The 16,166-nt window shown below is 34.2% G+C and overlaps 1 protein-coding gene across 2 annotated transcripts; it reads left to right on the top strand.

Moving 5' to 3' along the window:
* The first annotated feature begins 9,374 nt into the window (after positions 1-9,374).
* LOC127106692 (ceramide synthase LOH2) lies at positions 9,375-14,850 on the top strand. 2 transcript variants are annotated; one of them, XM_051044005.1, is made up of 6 exons: positions 9,375-9,760; positions 10,874-11,082; positions 11,699-11,854; positions 13,289-13,474; positions 13,571-13,749; positions 14,394-14,850. In XM_051044005.1, exons 1-6 carry the CDS (start codon positions 9,644-9,646, stop codon positions 14,408-14,410), a joined length of 864 nt encoding a protein of 287 aa, XP_050899962.1. In that variant the 5' UTR covers positions 9,375-9,643; the 3' UTR covers positions 14,411-14,850. The 2 variants fall into 2 exon arrangements, with proteins under 2 accessions (XP_050899962.1, XP_050899963.1); XM_051044006.1 differs by having other exon boundaries at positions 9,548-9,760; positions 13,571-13,787.
* Positions 14,851-16,166: the final 1,316 nt, after the last annotated feature.

Below are 16,166 nucleotides of genomic sequence, written 5' to 3'. Positions count from 1 at the left end.
ATTTCAAGGCCAATAATAATCAAGTAGAGTATGAGGTCATGATCGCCGATTTAAGATTAGATAAAGAAGTCAGAGTTAACCATTTATTGGTTTGCACCGATTCCTAATTGATCGTGAACTAAATTAAGGGAAACTATCAAACAAAATATCCAATGCTACTCAAGTATCTACAACAGATACTTTAATTGATCAAAGGGTTCATGAAATTTGAAATATCATACATCTCTCGGGAAGAGAATGTCAAAGCCGATTTACTAGCCCGATTAGCCATCACTAAAGGTCCCGATCTTAATAGAATGGTGATTCAAGAAACTTTGGAAGCTCCTAGCATAAAAATAGAGGAAGCCATGATGTTAGAGAACACATGGGACTGGTTGATACCCATCATTCAATATCTGAATCAATACAAGCTACCAGAGGAGGAGACAAAAGCTCGATGCATCAAAAGGATATGTGTGATACCTCGTGGTAGCGGACTAACTCTACAAAAGGGGCAGATCCTCCCAGATGCTAAGATTTATAACTGAATAGGAAGTGGGACTCATGATGAAATATGTGCATCATGGGAAAAGCGTTATCTAGAAAAATACTTATGGCATGGTATTACTGGCCGAGTATGTTACAAGATTATGCATGATTTTTCAACCATTGTGAGAAATGTCAGATTTATACTCCCTTCATACATTCCCCTGCCAAGCTACTGCATTCAATAATTTCCCCTTCGCCTTTTTACCAATGGGGATATGATATCCTCAGACCTTTTCCTTTAGCAGTTGGACAATTGAAATTTCTTATAGTCGCGGTAGATTATTTCACCAAATGGGTGGAGACCATACCTCGAATCATAGCGGAAAGAGTGAGAAGTTTTTCCTGGAGGAACATCATATGTCGTTTTGGTTTACCAGGGGTCATTATTTCTGATAATGTCACACAGTTTGCAAGCTTGTCAGTGGTAGAATTTTGCAAGCACCTTGGTATACATAACCGGTTGATTTATGTCGAACATCTATAGGTTAATGACCAAGTGGAAGCAGCAAATAAAATCATCCTATCTGGAATGAATAAAAATCTAAATGAAGTAAAAGGATTATGGGTCGAGTATCTGCACAAGATTTTATGGTCCTATCATACCACTCCCCATTCAACCATTAAGGAAAATCCATTTTGAATGTTATATGGGGCTGACACAATGATACCAGTAGAAGTTAGCACTCCCATCTGGCGCTGAGTAAATTTTAATGATAATCTCAAAAAAGAAGGGTTAGACAACTCAGTCGATCTCATAGAAGAAATCAAAATAATGTCTCATATTAGAGAGAGTTTGCAACAAAATAAAGAATGGCTCGGAGGTTCAATGCTAGAGTTCGTCAAAGAAGCTTTCAAGAGGGTGACCTAGTTTTAAAGAGGGATACATATACAAAGAATAAAGGAATCTCACCCCAAACTGGGAAGTGTAAGAACAAGATTTGGTTATGCATTTGGTCTTTAGTTTTGATGATAACAATGCATTGTTTCTAAGAGAACAATTTTGTATCCTAATGGTTTTGTCTAATGTATAGCTTTTGCTAACAGGTTCTAATTCTGAAGATTTGGCGTGTGACATCATCAGATTCTGGACTTAACACACTCTGACTTTGAAGAGATACAAAAGTGCTTTGCAAGATGTCAAGTTCTAGAACACTCTTTAGATAAAGGTTCTGATGAACTTTTCTACTAAAGCTTCTTACTGTGACTCTGATAAAAGAGCCTTTGTTTGTCAAGCCTTCAAGATTATGCACTCTCAAATTCTGAAGACTCTGAAGAACAAGATCTAAAGACTCTAAAGACCAGGTTCTGAGGATCTGTTAAATATAATTACCAAGATCTAATAAAAATATTGACATATATGACTTAAACCAACGCTTATGTGATGTATACTTTCTTTCATTTTCCTTAGGAAAGATTGTGATTGATCTTATCCATTAGTTATAAATTTCTGACATTCAAATTATGGCTAATGATGAGATGAGTAAGCCTATTGTGTAAAATTGTCCGAAAAGATATAATCTCCATAATGAGCGATTCTTTAGATTTTGGCTCACCCATGGTGTGACGGTACTAAGCTATAGATGATTCAAATATAGTTACGATATGTTTTAAATTTTAGTGAGCGATTCTATATATATATATATATATATATATATATATATATATATATATATATATATATATATATGGGAGACAATGAATCGGTAGTCTAGTTTACAAGCCAAAGAAAATATTATTCCTATAAATGCCTAGTCTTAAATGTAGTAGATATAATTGCTAGTTAATTTACATAAAATATTAATTTTTTTAACCAAAGCAAACTAAATGCAATTCATTAATCAAATATTGTTCAATACAAGGAGGAATCAAATTAAAAATGTTATGCCTAGACCAAGAATTGATCGCCCTCACAAGAGAGTGGGCAACTGAATTTGCTTAATGCTTAATAACCTTCACCTCAAAGTTGAGAGAAACATGTAACAATATTTTAATAGACATAATAATGAAATTAAATTCAGATCCACCATTATGATTGGAGTGGATAACTTGGACTACTCTTTGGGAGTCACTTTCGAAGATAACATTTTCCAGGTGCAAGTCAATAGCTTCACGAATTGCCTCTTTAAGGCCAAAACTTCAGTTTCAATGACGAAGAGGGTACCATGGTCCTAAGCCACACTTGAAATAATGAAATTCCATAGATTATCACAAACACACCATCCTCTATTTGTAGTACCACGATTTTTGTTAAAAGCCGCATCCACGTTGCATTTTAACCACCCTACAATTGGCGGATTCCAATCCGTAGAGTATTGTTGGCCATTTTCGGTATCTTGAACTTGTTGAGCCATAAACCATTCATACCAATTATGAAAATCTAACCAACTAAGTTTAGGGGCTTCCTCAAACTCATTGTGCTAAATAAGATCATTCATATTCTTCCATATCTCATATATCATAATTGCAAATCTTCCAGCATCCTTCCTATCCTCCTTACTAGAAATATCAAAGATAAGGGACTTAGCATCATGGAAAGAATGTAAATGAGCACCTATAAGAGTGGACAAACCTGCTGCCCTCCAACACTAATTAGTCGTGTTACATCCAAAGAACAAATGCAAGTCTTCTTCAAGACTATTCTCACAAAGTTGGCAAGTAGACAAACAAGGAACATAATGTTGTCGGAGTCTAACACGAGTTGGTAAATAACCCCTATAAATTCTCCACAAAATATGTTTGACTCTAGGTAGAGCTTTAATATTTCAAAGACTACACCAATCCTCCCCCCCCCCCTCTCCCATGAAAATGACTCATACGTGAACTTCTTCATAATCTATACTCGAAACACACATTGTAATTACCATTTTAATATTCTTTCCAAACCATTCTATCTTCCTTAACATCCTCCAACGATGGTACCTGTAATATTTCTCCAGTATCTGCATAGTTAAACAACTCTCTTATGACCCTCGTATTCCATTATTTTACATTAGGCAACATAAGATTTTTAACGGTAATACCATACACATATTGCTTTTGGGGTCCACTTAGACAATCGTCTCTTATCCCCAGAATCCAAGGTTCATTCATTGCCATGATATGACTACCATCCCTAATACTCCACCTACATTCTAAATACAAAACTTCCCTCGCCTTCCAAATGCTCTGTAACACAAAACTTGGATTATAACCAAGCTTAACATCAAAGTAAAAAGTTCTAGGGTAGTACCCTGCTTTGAAGATTCTTGTTACAAGAGCATGGGGTTTTGTCAGCAGATTCCAACCTTGTTTAGCTACCATAGACATGTTAAAGGCTTTAAAGTCTATAAACCCCAACCCACCTTCCTTCTTAGTACAAGCAAGCTTATACCACGACATCCAACGAATTCCATTGTTATTACTACCTCCTCCCCACCAGAAAGAGTTAAACATCTTCTTAATATTGTTACACACTGCGTCTGGGAGGATAAAGATACTCATTATATAAGACGAAATTGCTTGAAGGACTGATTTTATCATGACTTATTTCCCTGCTTTCGATAATGACCGACCTCTCTGGGAATTTATTCTCTTTCAAATATAATCCTTGATAAAAGAGAAAGTTGCCTTCTTTCTCCTACCAATCATTGAGGGCAAACCTAAATACTTTTCGGTTCCCATCACACGATGGACTCCCATAATGCTAATAAGATCCTTCTTTGTTGGATTACTTATGTTATGGCTAAAAAACACATCTGATTTTGTCATATTACCTGAAGCATCTACATAAGTGTTGAGCAGCTTCATAAGATATCTTACTTCGGTAAGGTTAGCCCTGCAAAATAAAAAACAATCGTTAGCAAAAAGAAGGTAGGACACACTAGGTGCCCCTATACATATTTGGATCCCATGAATATCACCATGTGCCACCGCTCCTTTAGTAAGACTTGAAAGACCTTCTAAGATTAGAATAAAGAAGTAAGGAGATAGTGGGTCCCCTTGCCTCAGTCCTCTTCCTGGTTCAATTGGTCTGACTCTATCTGAATTAACAATAATAATACAATGCACCGAAGTAACACATATCATAACCCAATGAATCCACCTATCTGTAAAACCCATCATAGAAAGCATACCTATCAAAAAACCCAAATCCACTATATCATACTCCTTACTAATGTTTAACTTGAGAGCCAAATGATCCTTACTACCTTTAGTCCTTCACTTAGGGACGTGAATTACCTCAATAACAATCATCACATTATCAAGGATATAATGGTCCTCTATAAATGCTTATTGTTCATCCGGCACACATTTATCCAACACAATATTCAATATATTAGAAAGAACTTTATACACAAGTTTGTAAAGCACGTTGTATAAGGAAATATGGCAGAAATCCTTCATGTCGTGAGGTTTAACACACTTAGGGATCAAACAAGTATTAGTATCACTAAGAGACGATAGAAAGAAACCCCTCTCCAACCAGATCGTATTAGCCTCCAAAATATCATTACCATACAAATCCTAGAAGTTATGATAGAAATCTGGATTAAACCCATCTGGCCCCGGTGTGCATCTCAAGTAAAGCTGCATGAAGTTCTTCCTTAACCAAGGTATTGTCAATATGTTATTATCTTTAATAGAAATCCTAGGTTGGATAAGGTTAAGTACATGATCATACTCACTTCTTTTGGCTTCAAATAAATCTTCGGAATAACTTTTCACAATATCACACATTCCATATTGTTCTCTCACTCCTACCCCACCTTCATCCATGAGCATGTCGATCTTTTGGAAATTCTTTCTAGCCGTAGCAGATAAGTGAAAGAACTTCGTATTGAGATCCCCGTCCCGTAATCAATGCATCTTAGCTCTTTATTTCCAATAAGTGTCTTCTCTGATAAACGTCTTATTATACTCCTCTTGGGCTTTAGAAATCGTGACATAGACTCCAAGTCATGGTTCATACGAAACCTTTCCATAGTTTCCTTATATCTCTCCAGCTCATCTTTTGTCTTTCTATATCGCATTCTATTCCACTTTTCCAGTTCTTCCGCACATGAGCCAATACACTACATGACATCATGGTTCTCGCATGCCTCCACCCATTCTGAACAACATCCTTAATGCCTTCTACTTTCAACCAACAATTCTCAAATCTGAACACGTAATTTCTCCGCTTCTACTGTCCAGGTTCATAGTGAAGTAAAATAGGGTTATGATCTGAATGAGAAGCTATAAGATCGACAAGCTTAACATTAGGAAACAAGTCCATCCAATCTGGCGTTGCTAAGGCTCGATCCAGACACTCCTTCACCACATGGTATGTGCCTCTACTTTTGATCCACATGAAATGATGGCCCTCAATAAGGATATCAGCGAGATTGCAGTCACTCACTGCTTGGAGGAAACCGATACACAGGCAGTTTGGGTGAGGGTGAATACCATGTGATGTGATCGAATCCGCAAGTGCACGTACCAATCCATTTTAATATAAAAAATATCGAACCCACAAAGACCAATGTCAACCTACTGTGATTTATCGTCGCTTTGTAAATCAAAGGCTAGTCAATTTTGGTTGGTTTGAGATTGGATGCAAATTACTAAAGGTTTAAAAAAATGAATAAACGGAGACCAGAATATAATTTCTGATGTACCTTCGGGACTCAGATAAATTTCGGAACTTCGTTTTGCTTTAAAATATTTTTCAGAGGAAATGTTAATTTAAAAACACTACTCACTTTTACGCAACCCGTGTTATATTTTGAAACCGTAAAAGTCATGTTATCGCTCCATAAGTTACAATTTCGAAACAAATTTTGAAAACGGATAAGTCCTAATTAATTACTAAAGCGTTGTCGTTGTTTTTAGAAATAAAAAATTCAATTTTTATACATCGAATACCGGTCTCGCACTTTCGCGTTGTTAACCAGTATCAGAGTGTTTTTACTTTCGTGCAAAACTTTTTAATTTTAAAAATATAAAATTCAGAACCAAAAAAATAAATTAATATTAAAATCATTGCCGATAAAATTTACCGAGTCCCGTTGGAACGAAAGTCTTCATATCCCGAACTCTAAGAACTTAGTCGGACATGTTTGAAAAAACATATTTTTATTAATTAGACTAAACATTAAATAATAAATAATAAAATATAGAATTAGTAATCAAAATAATAATAATAATAAAAGTAATAGTACGAATTTCATATATATATATATATATATATATATATATATATATATATATATATATATATATATATATATATATATATATATATATATATATATTGAAATAGATAAAATCAATGAACAATAAAATCAATAACACAAATTAAAATTGGAAATAAATTGACAGTTATAATGGATAGTATTTCATATTGAAAATTAAGAACATAGAGTTTAAAACGATAAAAACTGAAACGATTAAGATAAATATAGCAAAAATAAAAGCTGATAAAAAAATTAAACCTGGAGTAAAATCTGGAAATGCGTAAAAATATTGAAATTGAAAAGCTTCAAATAATTCCAGCATGATTTATGATCCAAGTACATAGAGAATTTCCTAATTCTAAGTTATAACAGTCCCTCAATGTGAGAAACTACAGCTATTACAATAGTGAATTTTTCTGCCTAAAAGTAGTATTCTAAAGCTCTGATAATTCTATTAAAACTTGGACGATGAAAAACTTAAGATTTATGTCTATATATAGTGTTGAGAACTAGTTAAAACGTCTCAAAATCGTGGGAGAAAAATCTGCAAATGGGGAGAAACTGAATCTTCATGCTGATATTTTTCAGGCCTCAAAGTCCATGGCGAACACCATGGCCTCATGGAGAACAACATGAGTGCAAAATGGTGCAGAACATTGATTTTAGGTTCATGATGAACATCATGAGTGTAAATAGGAAGAACATGGCATTTTCAGGTCCATGACGAACGCCATGAGTGTAAAATGCTGGTCTTTTGACTTTCTTTACTTTTTGGTGCGCAGGAAGTTGTCACGTCATGGCAAGCGCCATGGTGAACACCATAGTGAACTCCATAAGTACAAAACTTGGTATCTTTTTCATTTTCGCTATTTCCGTCCTGATTTCTCACACGACTGCTCCTTCCTGACAAATACCTGAAATAGACACAATATACTAGCACAAAACCATAAAATGGAAATAAAATGGACTAAAATGACATGTGTATCAAGTCAGAAATGTGATACGTTTCATGGTTACCACCATGCTTATCTTGTTAAGCCAGAAGGTAATTAAAGTCTCCGATGATACACCATGGAATATTAAAAATATCTCGTATTTCATGAATCATATCCCACACCTGACGCCTTTTGCTTATCTCAGAGAACCCATAATAGTAGGTTAATCTACATTCCCCCTTTCAACTCATCTTGGAATAAGATGTTAACAAAATTCTGTGTAAATTTCAACACACTACAACACGTTGTATCTTTCCATATAACCGCTATACCTCCACTCTTTCCCTTCACATCAATCGTCAAGGAGACTTCAAATCTCAACATAACTCGAATGATTTCTAACTTTCTAGATTTGGATAACGTCTCTATAGAAAAATAATTTATGGGTGGCACTGCTGAACAAGCTTACATAAGTTAGGAATTACTCCTGGATTATTCAATCTCCAATAATTCCAACTTAATATTTTCATGAGTCCCGACAGTTCTAACTGTCGGACCTGTTGTTAAAAAATGTTGATTTGTTGTAGCAACCTCATCTTCTTTCTCTTTGACAATATCTCTCATTCTTTTATGTTCCACTTGGTCATCTCCCTTGTAGTGTTCTTTGTTGGGTGGATGAGGTGAGGGAATTATAATGTTGCTTAAAGTTGTCTGGTTAATGGGCAGTTGCGTGTTGGATTTAAGGTTGTGATTGAAGTCAAAATGTTTTTGGTTGAGCTAGGTGGATTTTGACGGTGCGTTTTTAGTTTTTGAATTTAAAGGGCTTATGGTTGAGGAATGATGGTGTAAGGTAATGGTAATACTACTCGTGTTTTGGTTCTATACAGAAAGGTTTATTGGTTGAAAAAAGCAAAGCATTTGATTATCTATAGAATTAATAACAATAGGATTATTATGAATCAGGTTATTGGAATTTGCTTTACATAATTGTACAAAACAAAATAACATTGATCATGTATTAATCTTCAACACAATAGAAATGAATTCTAACTTACACCAAGTTTATTTAGAAAAAAATATAATATAACCCTCTATAATTTGAAGATCCAATTAAATGGTCTTCTCAAATTTGATAATACTAGAAAAGTTGTCCGCATCGATCAACCAAATGGATGTATTTAGTTCAACAAAATAAAATTTTAAAATTTTTTTGATGTGAGAACTATATTCTTAATATTCACACTCATTGTAACAAATCAATTGAATTAAATATTACATATCGATTAAATATATTCATGTTATTGAGAGATTAATTTATTTGGTTCTACAAGAGACGAAGACATCGTAACAAATATAGTTGAACACAATAAAGACATTTAGAGCATGAATATCGTCTAAATTTTAAATATTTCTACACAATTTTTAAAGATACTTCAGAAGTTTTGAATATTTCATAAAATTAAAAAAATAGTGTCTCTGTATATACATGCGTCCTCCGGTTGAACCACATTCCTACTGATTCCAACTATGCATTAATGTAATTATTTAATTAATATAATTATTTAAGTGAAATATAATATATAAAAAAAAAGAGTATGATCAGTTTAAAGAATCCAAATGAATATAACGAATGTAGGTGCTCTAAGCCTATGTTTGGAAGATGTCAAGATAAACAAGAACCATAAATAAATAAATAAATAAATAAATAAAGCGGAGAAAGTGGTAAAATCAAATCAAAATTAAGTAAACAACAAACCCTTACAAAATTTTCTCTTGTAATACAATATAACCTCTTTCCCTCCCATCGTTTCTTTTGTTTTCTTCCCTTCCTCACAAACTTTTGCTTGCAAAACTTGTCTAAAACCACGTTCGCCAAATTAGGTATAAATCACCAGATCTACCCATCGCATTTCCCCTAATCCATCCAAGATTCTATTCTATTGCATTTTGAATTCAAATTTCTCTGACATTGCTTCAATTTCCGCCATGAATTTTATCTCCACCGATAATGTGGTGCCGGAGGTTTCTCATTTCTCCGTCGCGATCTACTTCGCTTTTGGTAGTTTGGCGGCTAGGTTCATTCTTGACAAATACGTTTTTCGCGTAAGATCCTTTCTTTTCCTAATCAATTTCTTTTTGTAGATTATTCGTATATTAGTTCTTTGCCAATCCTATTTTTGCATTGCTTTTTTCGTGTAAAAATGTATGTATTTTTTTTTCATACATGAATTGTTAAGGCAGTTTAGTTTGTCGTCAATTGATGAACCAATGAAAGTGCCTTTTGGTAAATTTTTTTCTGTTATTCAATTGTCTTAATTCTTATCGTAGATGATAATGACATAGTTGTTTTATGGTTTTATTAAAAAATGTGGAAAAAAGTGTATTGAATCGTATTGTTCTACCGTGGTAAGACCAGAGTTATTGATAGCAGCACTATCCCGGGATAGCGGTCCGGAGCGGTGACCCTATGCTATTTGATGTTTAGCAGCCGCTATTTGATGTTTAGCGGGGAGCGGGAGCGGGGCGCTTTCCGGCCCGAAGTGGTGACCCTATGCTATTTGATGTTTAGGGGACGCTATTTGATGTTTAGCTGGTAGCGGGAGCGGGGTGCTTCCCGGCCCGAGCGGGTTTTAATGCGAAAACCCAAATTTACCCTTAAGATTAATAAACCTGGTTTGATTTTACATCTGTTTTTCATTACCTCTGTTTTTTTTTAAAGTAATAATCATTTAATAAGTGTATTGCTCTTCTTTGTTTGGTTTTACATTAAATATATGTTTTATAGATTATTCATATAATTAGTCTAAAAATAGTCAAATAGCGGCTATCCCGCTATCCCATTTTTGAGGTTGGCCGCTCCACTATCTGACATTGATAACTCTGGTAAGACACATTTTAGCAAATGAAGAGAAGGATCTATCCTTGTCAATTTAGTGACTGGACTTTGGCAAATGACATTTTAGCTCCCTTTTCTTTTTAAGCCTTTTATTTTAGCAATGCACATCGGCGTGGATGATGAAATACATTAAATGTCATATGCATGATAGTGTTCAGAATTATTCATTGTTTCATGAAGTGTGTATTGATTGACCCTTTAGTGGCATGTGTAAATAGAAGTTTTGGAAGCAACAATCTTATGTTGTTGAGTTGATTTAATTGAAAAGAATATTAATGTCTTTTTTAAGTTGATTCCTTTAATATTTTTGTTGCTTTCAGAGGCTGGCCATCAGGATGTTGACAAAGGGTAGAGTTCCTTCGCGGATTAATAAGGAAATGCAAATAAAGATTGTAAAATGCACGGAATCAATGTGGAAGCTAACATACTATGCTGCAGTTGAAGCTTTTGTTCTTAAATACACAGTCAATGAACCCTGGTTCACTAATAGGAAAATGCTCTTCGAAGACTGGCCAAATCATGAGTTGAAGTAAGAAATTTATGTAGCATAAGGACCAAATTTAGCCTTGTTAATACAAATGTATTTTCCATATATCGAGTGATTTGCATCTCTCTTGTTGACCAGATTTGTTTGTGTTAATGTTTCTTTGGAAGACCTCCCCATTGACCATTACTTTCATCATTGTTGTTCTTATTTCCCATATATTTCAGACCTAAACTGACTTTATAGCTGCGCAAATGGGTGCCGCGACTACTATGGAAGAGATGATTTTAAGTGCAGTGATTATTCAGAACTTCAAGTTATCTAAATTTAGTTTTTTTTCTTTTGATGGAAAACTGAGTATATAGAAAATCAAATTTCAAGGGTTTTCAGCAATAGACAGATATGCTCCTCCATTCATGAATTGGCAATGCAAATACTTTCGTAGAATGTAGTAAATACTTTATGATGAGTTTTGTTTCTCACTTCTGCTAGCTCTATGTCATTGGTTGCTATTTGGTTTTAGCAACAGTCAAGTCTACTTGCATAAAACTCACACGAGGAAGAAAATCTAAAGACTATTGTACTCATATTTGAGATGTTTTATATAAAGTAGTTGCTTTATCTAAATATTTATTGCATTCTGTTTCATTTCTTTTCCCAGGAGTCCCGTAATGATTTACTACATGTGCCAATGTGGGTTCTACATTTATAGCATTGCGGCTATTCTCCTTTGGGAAACTAGAAGGAAGGATTTTGCAGTGATGTTTACTCACCATATAATTACTGTAATACTGATTGGGACCTCATATCTAACAAGGTAATATACTTGCATTAGTTTTCAATTGAAGAGTATACCATGGTAATTTTAGATAAACCTTAAATTTTGAACTTATTTATTGTTGTCCTTTTGCATATGCATGAAACATCTCACACAGCTATCAATATTTTATGCTCAATACTATTGATATTATTTATTGTTCTTTTTTATATTTGTTATCAAGTTTTGGACACTAATGTTGTTCAGCAATTTTGTCTTCAAGTAGTTTTCATAATTGTAGGTATTGTGCATAAGACCAACAAATTAAAGTGAGTTTTGAAAAAAATTATGGGTGGCCCTTTAAAATTCTAGTTTCTTGAAAATTCATTCTAATCTAAAGATTGGAATTATGATTGGTGCAACAACACTATTCATTGTCAATACTTAGTTTGCGATTTGTCTTGGTTTTGTCTCTAGTCACTCTAACTGTTCACATGCCTGATATAACTAATAAATTCTTTTACAGATCATCCTTCTTGTGCCATGTTTTTATGCCAATGGCTATGCAGTTAATTACAGCCATAGTTGCAGCAATTGTGGTGTTGTTTAGTGTAGGCAGAGCTCTAAAGATTCTGGTTTTGCGTTTTAGGGTTGCAGTTGTAGCACACCAAATTGTGACTGAAATATTGGTATAATGTAGCTGTTTCAGCCGCAACATTCAAGACAAACTTAAAACAAAATATACCCCTTGTTTTATAGCCATTATTTTCTTCTTTTTTGGGCATTTTGGGCATTTTGGCCTTTTGCGCCTCTATAAAAGACTTAAACTCTGACTAGAGAAAATAAATTCTAGTAACCCCACTTTTCCCTCTTTTGTGCGTGAAAGTAAAACATAACATCTCCACTCTTGTCGCTGCAACAAAACACATTCCCTCCCTCTGCATATTTGCTATTTTGCGATACATTTGGTTCGAAAATTAGTAACAGGCAACAAACTTTGACATGTTAGTTATGAATGCTTGCTAATTTTGTTTATTCTTTTATTTTTTGAGCTCTTATGTGTATGGTATAAATTGCTTGTGTTGTGATACCAAAAATAGAAATTTGCTTCTATTGTTTCCTTAAGCGTTGGTGTAGCAGCCATAATGTTATCTGCTTTCACCACAATAGTGTTTTCTGGGTCACTGCAACTATCCGCAATCTGCCACTGATTCGTAGGCCAGTGGCATGAATAACATTGATAACCTGATCTTAGGATTGGGATTTCTGATTGATGCAATAACACTATTCATTGTCAACACTTCATAGGCCTTGCTGTGGCACATATAACATTTGTAACCTGATCTTATAGTGTTTTTTCTTTCTGCTCACTTCTTTTTCTAGGGTTGCTATATTAAGAGAAGTGATTTTTGAATAAAAATTGCAAAAATGACATTAACATCAAGACAGGTTATGAAGAGGTAACTTACGCTGTTAAGCATGTGGTATTTACAGTTTTTTCAGGCTTGGCGCCATGACCCTAGCCCTTCATGATGGAAGTGATGTATTCATGGAAGCTGCCAAGGTATTCAAGTATTCTGGAAGAGAATTTGGTGCTAGCGTGTGTTTTGCATTCTTTGCAGTTTCATGGCTCTTATTGCGGCTAATTTTCTTTCCTCTTTGGATTATTAGAACAACAAGGTTTGTCTATTTATTTTTGTTGATTTCATTGGACTTTGTTTTTGAGAGGCAATTTACTGATCATATTTTCTCACCACCGGATTTCTAATTTTCCAGCCTTGACCTTAAGAAGGTCTTAAACCTATCAGAGACTTTGCCCATGTTACTTTACTATGAGTTTAATTCATTGCTCATAATGCTGTTCATCTTCCATATATACTGGTGGGTGCTCATATGTGCGATGATCAATAGACAGCTGAAAAATAGGGGAAAAGTTGGCGAAGATATTAGATCTGGTAAGCAAATTTCATTAGTACAGATTATGGATATAAATGTTATTATTCAACTATTCTTTTATTAAAAAAGCAGTCCGTTGTCACTTGTCAGGATATCTACCACTAAATGTAGTGATACAGACGCCCCTTTCAGTAGTAACATCATAATTGACTAGTTTTTAAGTTCTGAATTTAGAAATACGAGCTTGCCTGAAGAACAAAATTTGAAGTGTTAGTTTTGTGTAAATTGTTTGCATTTCCAGTATCTTAGGGATCAAAGTAGCCTGTCCACTCATAATAAAATAGTTCACACCTCAGAAGAAAATGTAACATAACGAGATTGACATGTGTTCGACATATGTATGGTCAAGGATAAGATTAGGGATGTGTTCGACATATGTATGGTCAAGGATAAGATTAGGGATGTGTTCGACATATGTATGGTCAAGGATAAGATTAGGGGTATAACGCTAAATTGATAAAGATGCCTACTTTGAGTGTTCTATTACCCCCAATTTGGATATGCTTATGGTTATTCTATTCTCAATCATTTTCTATTAGTTATTGCACTCAGTTTCCAGCATCTACAGATCATTACTTGTTATTGTCTTGGGTAAATTTGTACCTTTTTTAGCTGAAGGGAGTTTTTTTCTTCTTGTTTGCAGATTCAGATGATGATTGAACTGACGAAGGATTTTGTTGAGTTTTCTTTGTTCTTGCTGGTTGGTGGTAGCTCTGCAGATACTCTGCTTTGGAGTTGTCTAATAGATTTCTAGAAGTTCAGTTGGTTAGTACAACCAATCGACGAAGGCTCAATTTTCTCTAATTTCAAAATTTTCATTGATCACCTAGTTAAGTTGAAGTAGGAGAACCGTCGAGCATGAGTCATATTTTTGCTGTATAAATTATAGGAATTCCTGTATAATTTCCCCCCTTCTATAAACAAACCTGTTCAGTAGTCCAGGGTTTCACTGAAAAGTAGGGGATTCTTAGAGTGAGCTACTTTGCATGCTGTGTAAGGTGTTGCTTTGGTCCTCTGGATGTCATTTCATGTAAAATTGTGGATTTGGTTTTACTGAAAATTTCAATGACTTCGGTTTAAAAAATCATTATTGAACCAAATTAAGTCTAGAACGGAACCGAACTGCACCATACATAATCAAACTACTATCAAAGTTTAATTACTGAACTTTTTGCTATTTTAGTTATAAAGAAGTTGAGTTCTACTGAATCTGTTCAATGAGGCAATCACAGACATCAAACTCGACTTCATGATTTTTAGCTCTTCGACGATAATTGTTTATTCTTTTCTACTCCCCTGATTAAATCTGTGTGATCTCTAGTTTTTACAAATTGCCAGTCTTCCTCATTGTTAACCTACAGAACTTTTAAGCCCTAAATTATGAAATCTCTTCTCTCGTAAAATCTACAAGTATAATGATTCAGTGGATTCTCTAATTCATTCAAATTGTGGTTCATTTGAGCTCTCTAATTTACATTGCGCTGATGCCATATCCATGAAAAACATGTTAGCTTTTACAATCTAGGTGCTAAATTATTGGATCTGTTTCTTCTTTCTTACCGTAGTTTCTCACAGTTTTAACGGAAACCTAATTGGTTGCTATTAGAAGATATTGTAGTTAGCCTGTTGCACACAGCCATGAGAGTTTAAAAAAAAAGGGAATTTCTTATCACATTCCATGAGGTGGAAAAACACCCTATGCAAAATCAAAAATGTCCCTCAAATTTCACAGATACATCTTCGGACACACTTCATGCACATACAACTCATTCGTTTGAATTACGTTCCAATTTTATGATTTAATTTATTTTGAAAATGCATTTCTGCAATGTCTTCAAAAATACATTTTCGGAACTCACTAGAAAAGACACATTGAAATATTTAGTAACAATTATGAATGAGATAATCGTCAATATAAGAGGTTGTTTTGACAATGTTTTGTTGATGATATGGTAGGTTAGACGCAAGTAGCTAAATGTGACGAAAAATGCATCAAACAAAAGTATTATTTGAATCCTTACCGAACAACGAGGAATTTAAAAAAAACAAGGTACTCAACAATAAATGCTTGAAGATACTTATGGATTATATAATTGGTGTTTGAAAATGTTTGAGTTTCGGAAATATATTTTTGGAGATATTTCGGAAATGCATTTTCGGAATAATTTAAGTCATAAAATTTGATCGTGACTAAAAAACAAATGAGTTGTGTGTGCATTTTCAGAATAATTTAAGTCATAAAATTTGGGCGTGACTAGAAAACAAATGAGTTGTGTGTGCATGGAGTGTGTTCAGAGATGTATTTCTGGAATCTAGTTATGTGTGCATGGGGTGCCTCTCTCTCTCTCTCTCTATATATATATATATATATTCTATTCACATGAATGAGAAAAGGGAGGATTTCAATTATCTTACA

This window comes from Lathyrus oleraceus, chromosome 7 (genome assembly GCF_024323335.1).
Source record: "Lathyrus oleraceus cultivar Zhongwan6 chromosome 7, CAAS_Psat_ZW6_1.0, whole genome shotgun sequence".
NCBI lineage: Eukaryota > Viridiplantae > Streptophyta > Magnoliopsida > Fabales > Fabaceae > Lathyrus > Lathyrus oleraceus.
This window is presented reverse-complemented; position numbering and strand designations above follow the sequence as displayed.

Bases quoted from the DNA above. Each gene is read 5' to 3' on its own strand.
- LOC127106692 (XM_051044006.1), top strand. From the start codon at position 9,644: ATGAATTTTATCTCCACCGATAATGTGGTGCCGGAGGTTTCTCATTTC. The intron at 11,083-11,698 runs GTAAGAAATTTA...TTCTTTTCCCAG, and splicing joins TGGCCAAATCATGAGTTGAA to GAGTCCCGTAATGATTTACT. The intron at 13,788-14,393 runs GTTATTATTCAA...TCTTGTTTGCAG, and splicing joins TACAGATTATGGATATAAAT to ATTCAGATGATGATTGAACT.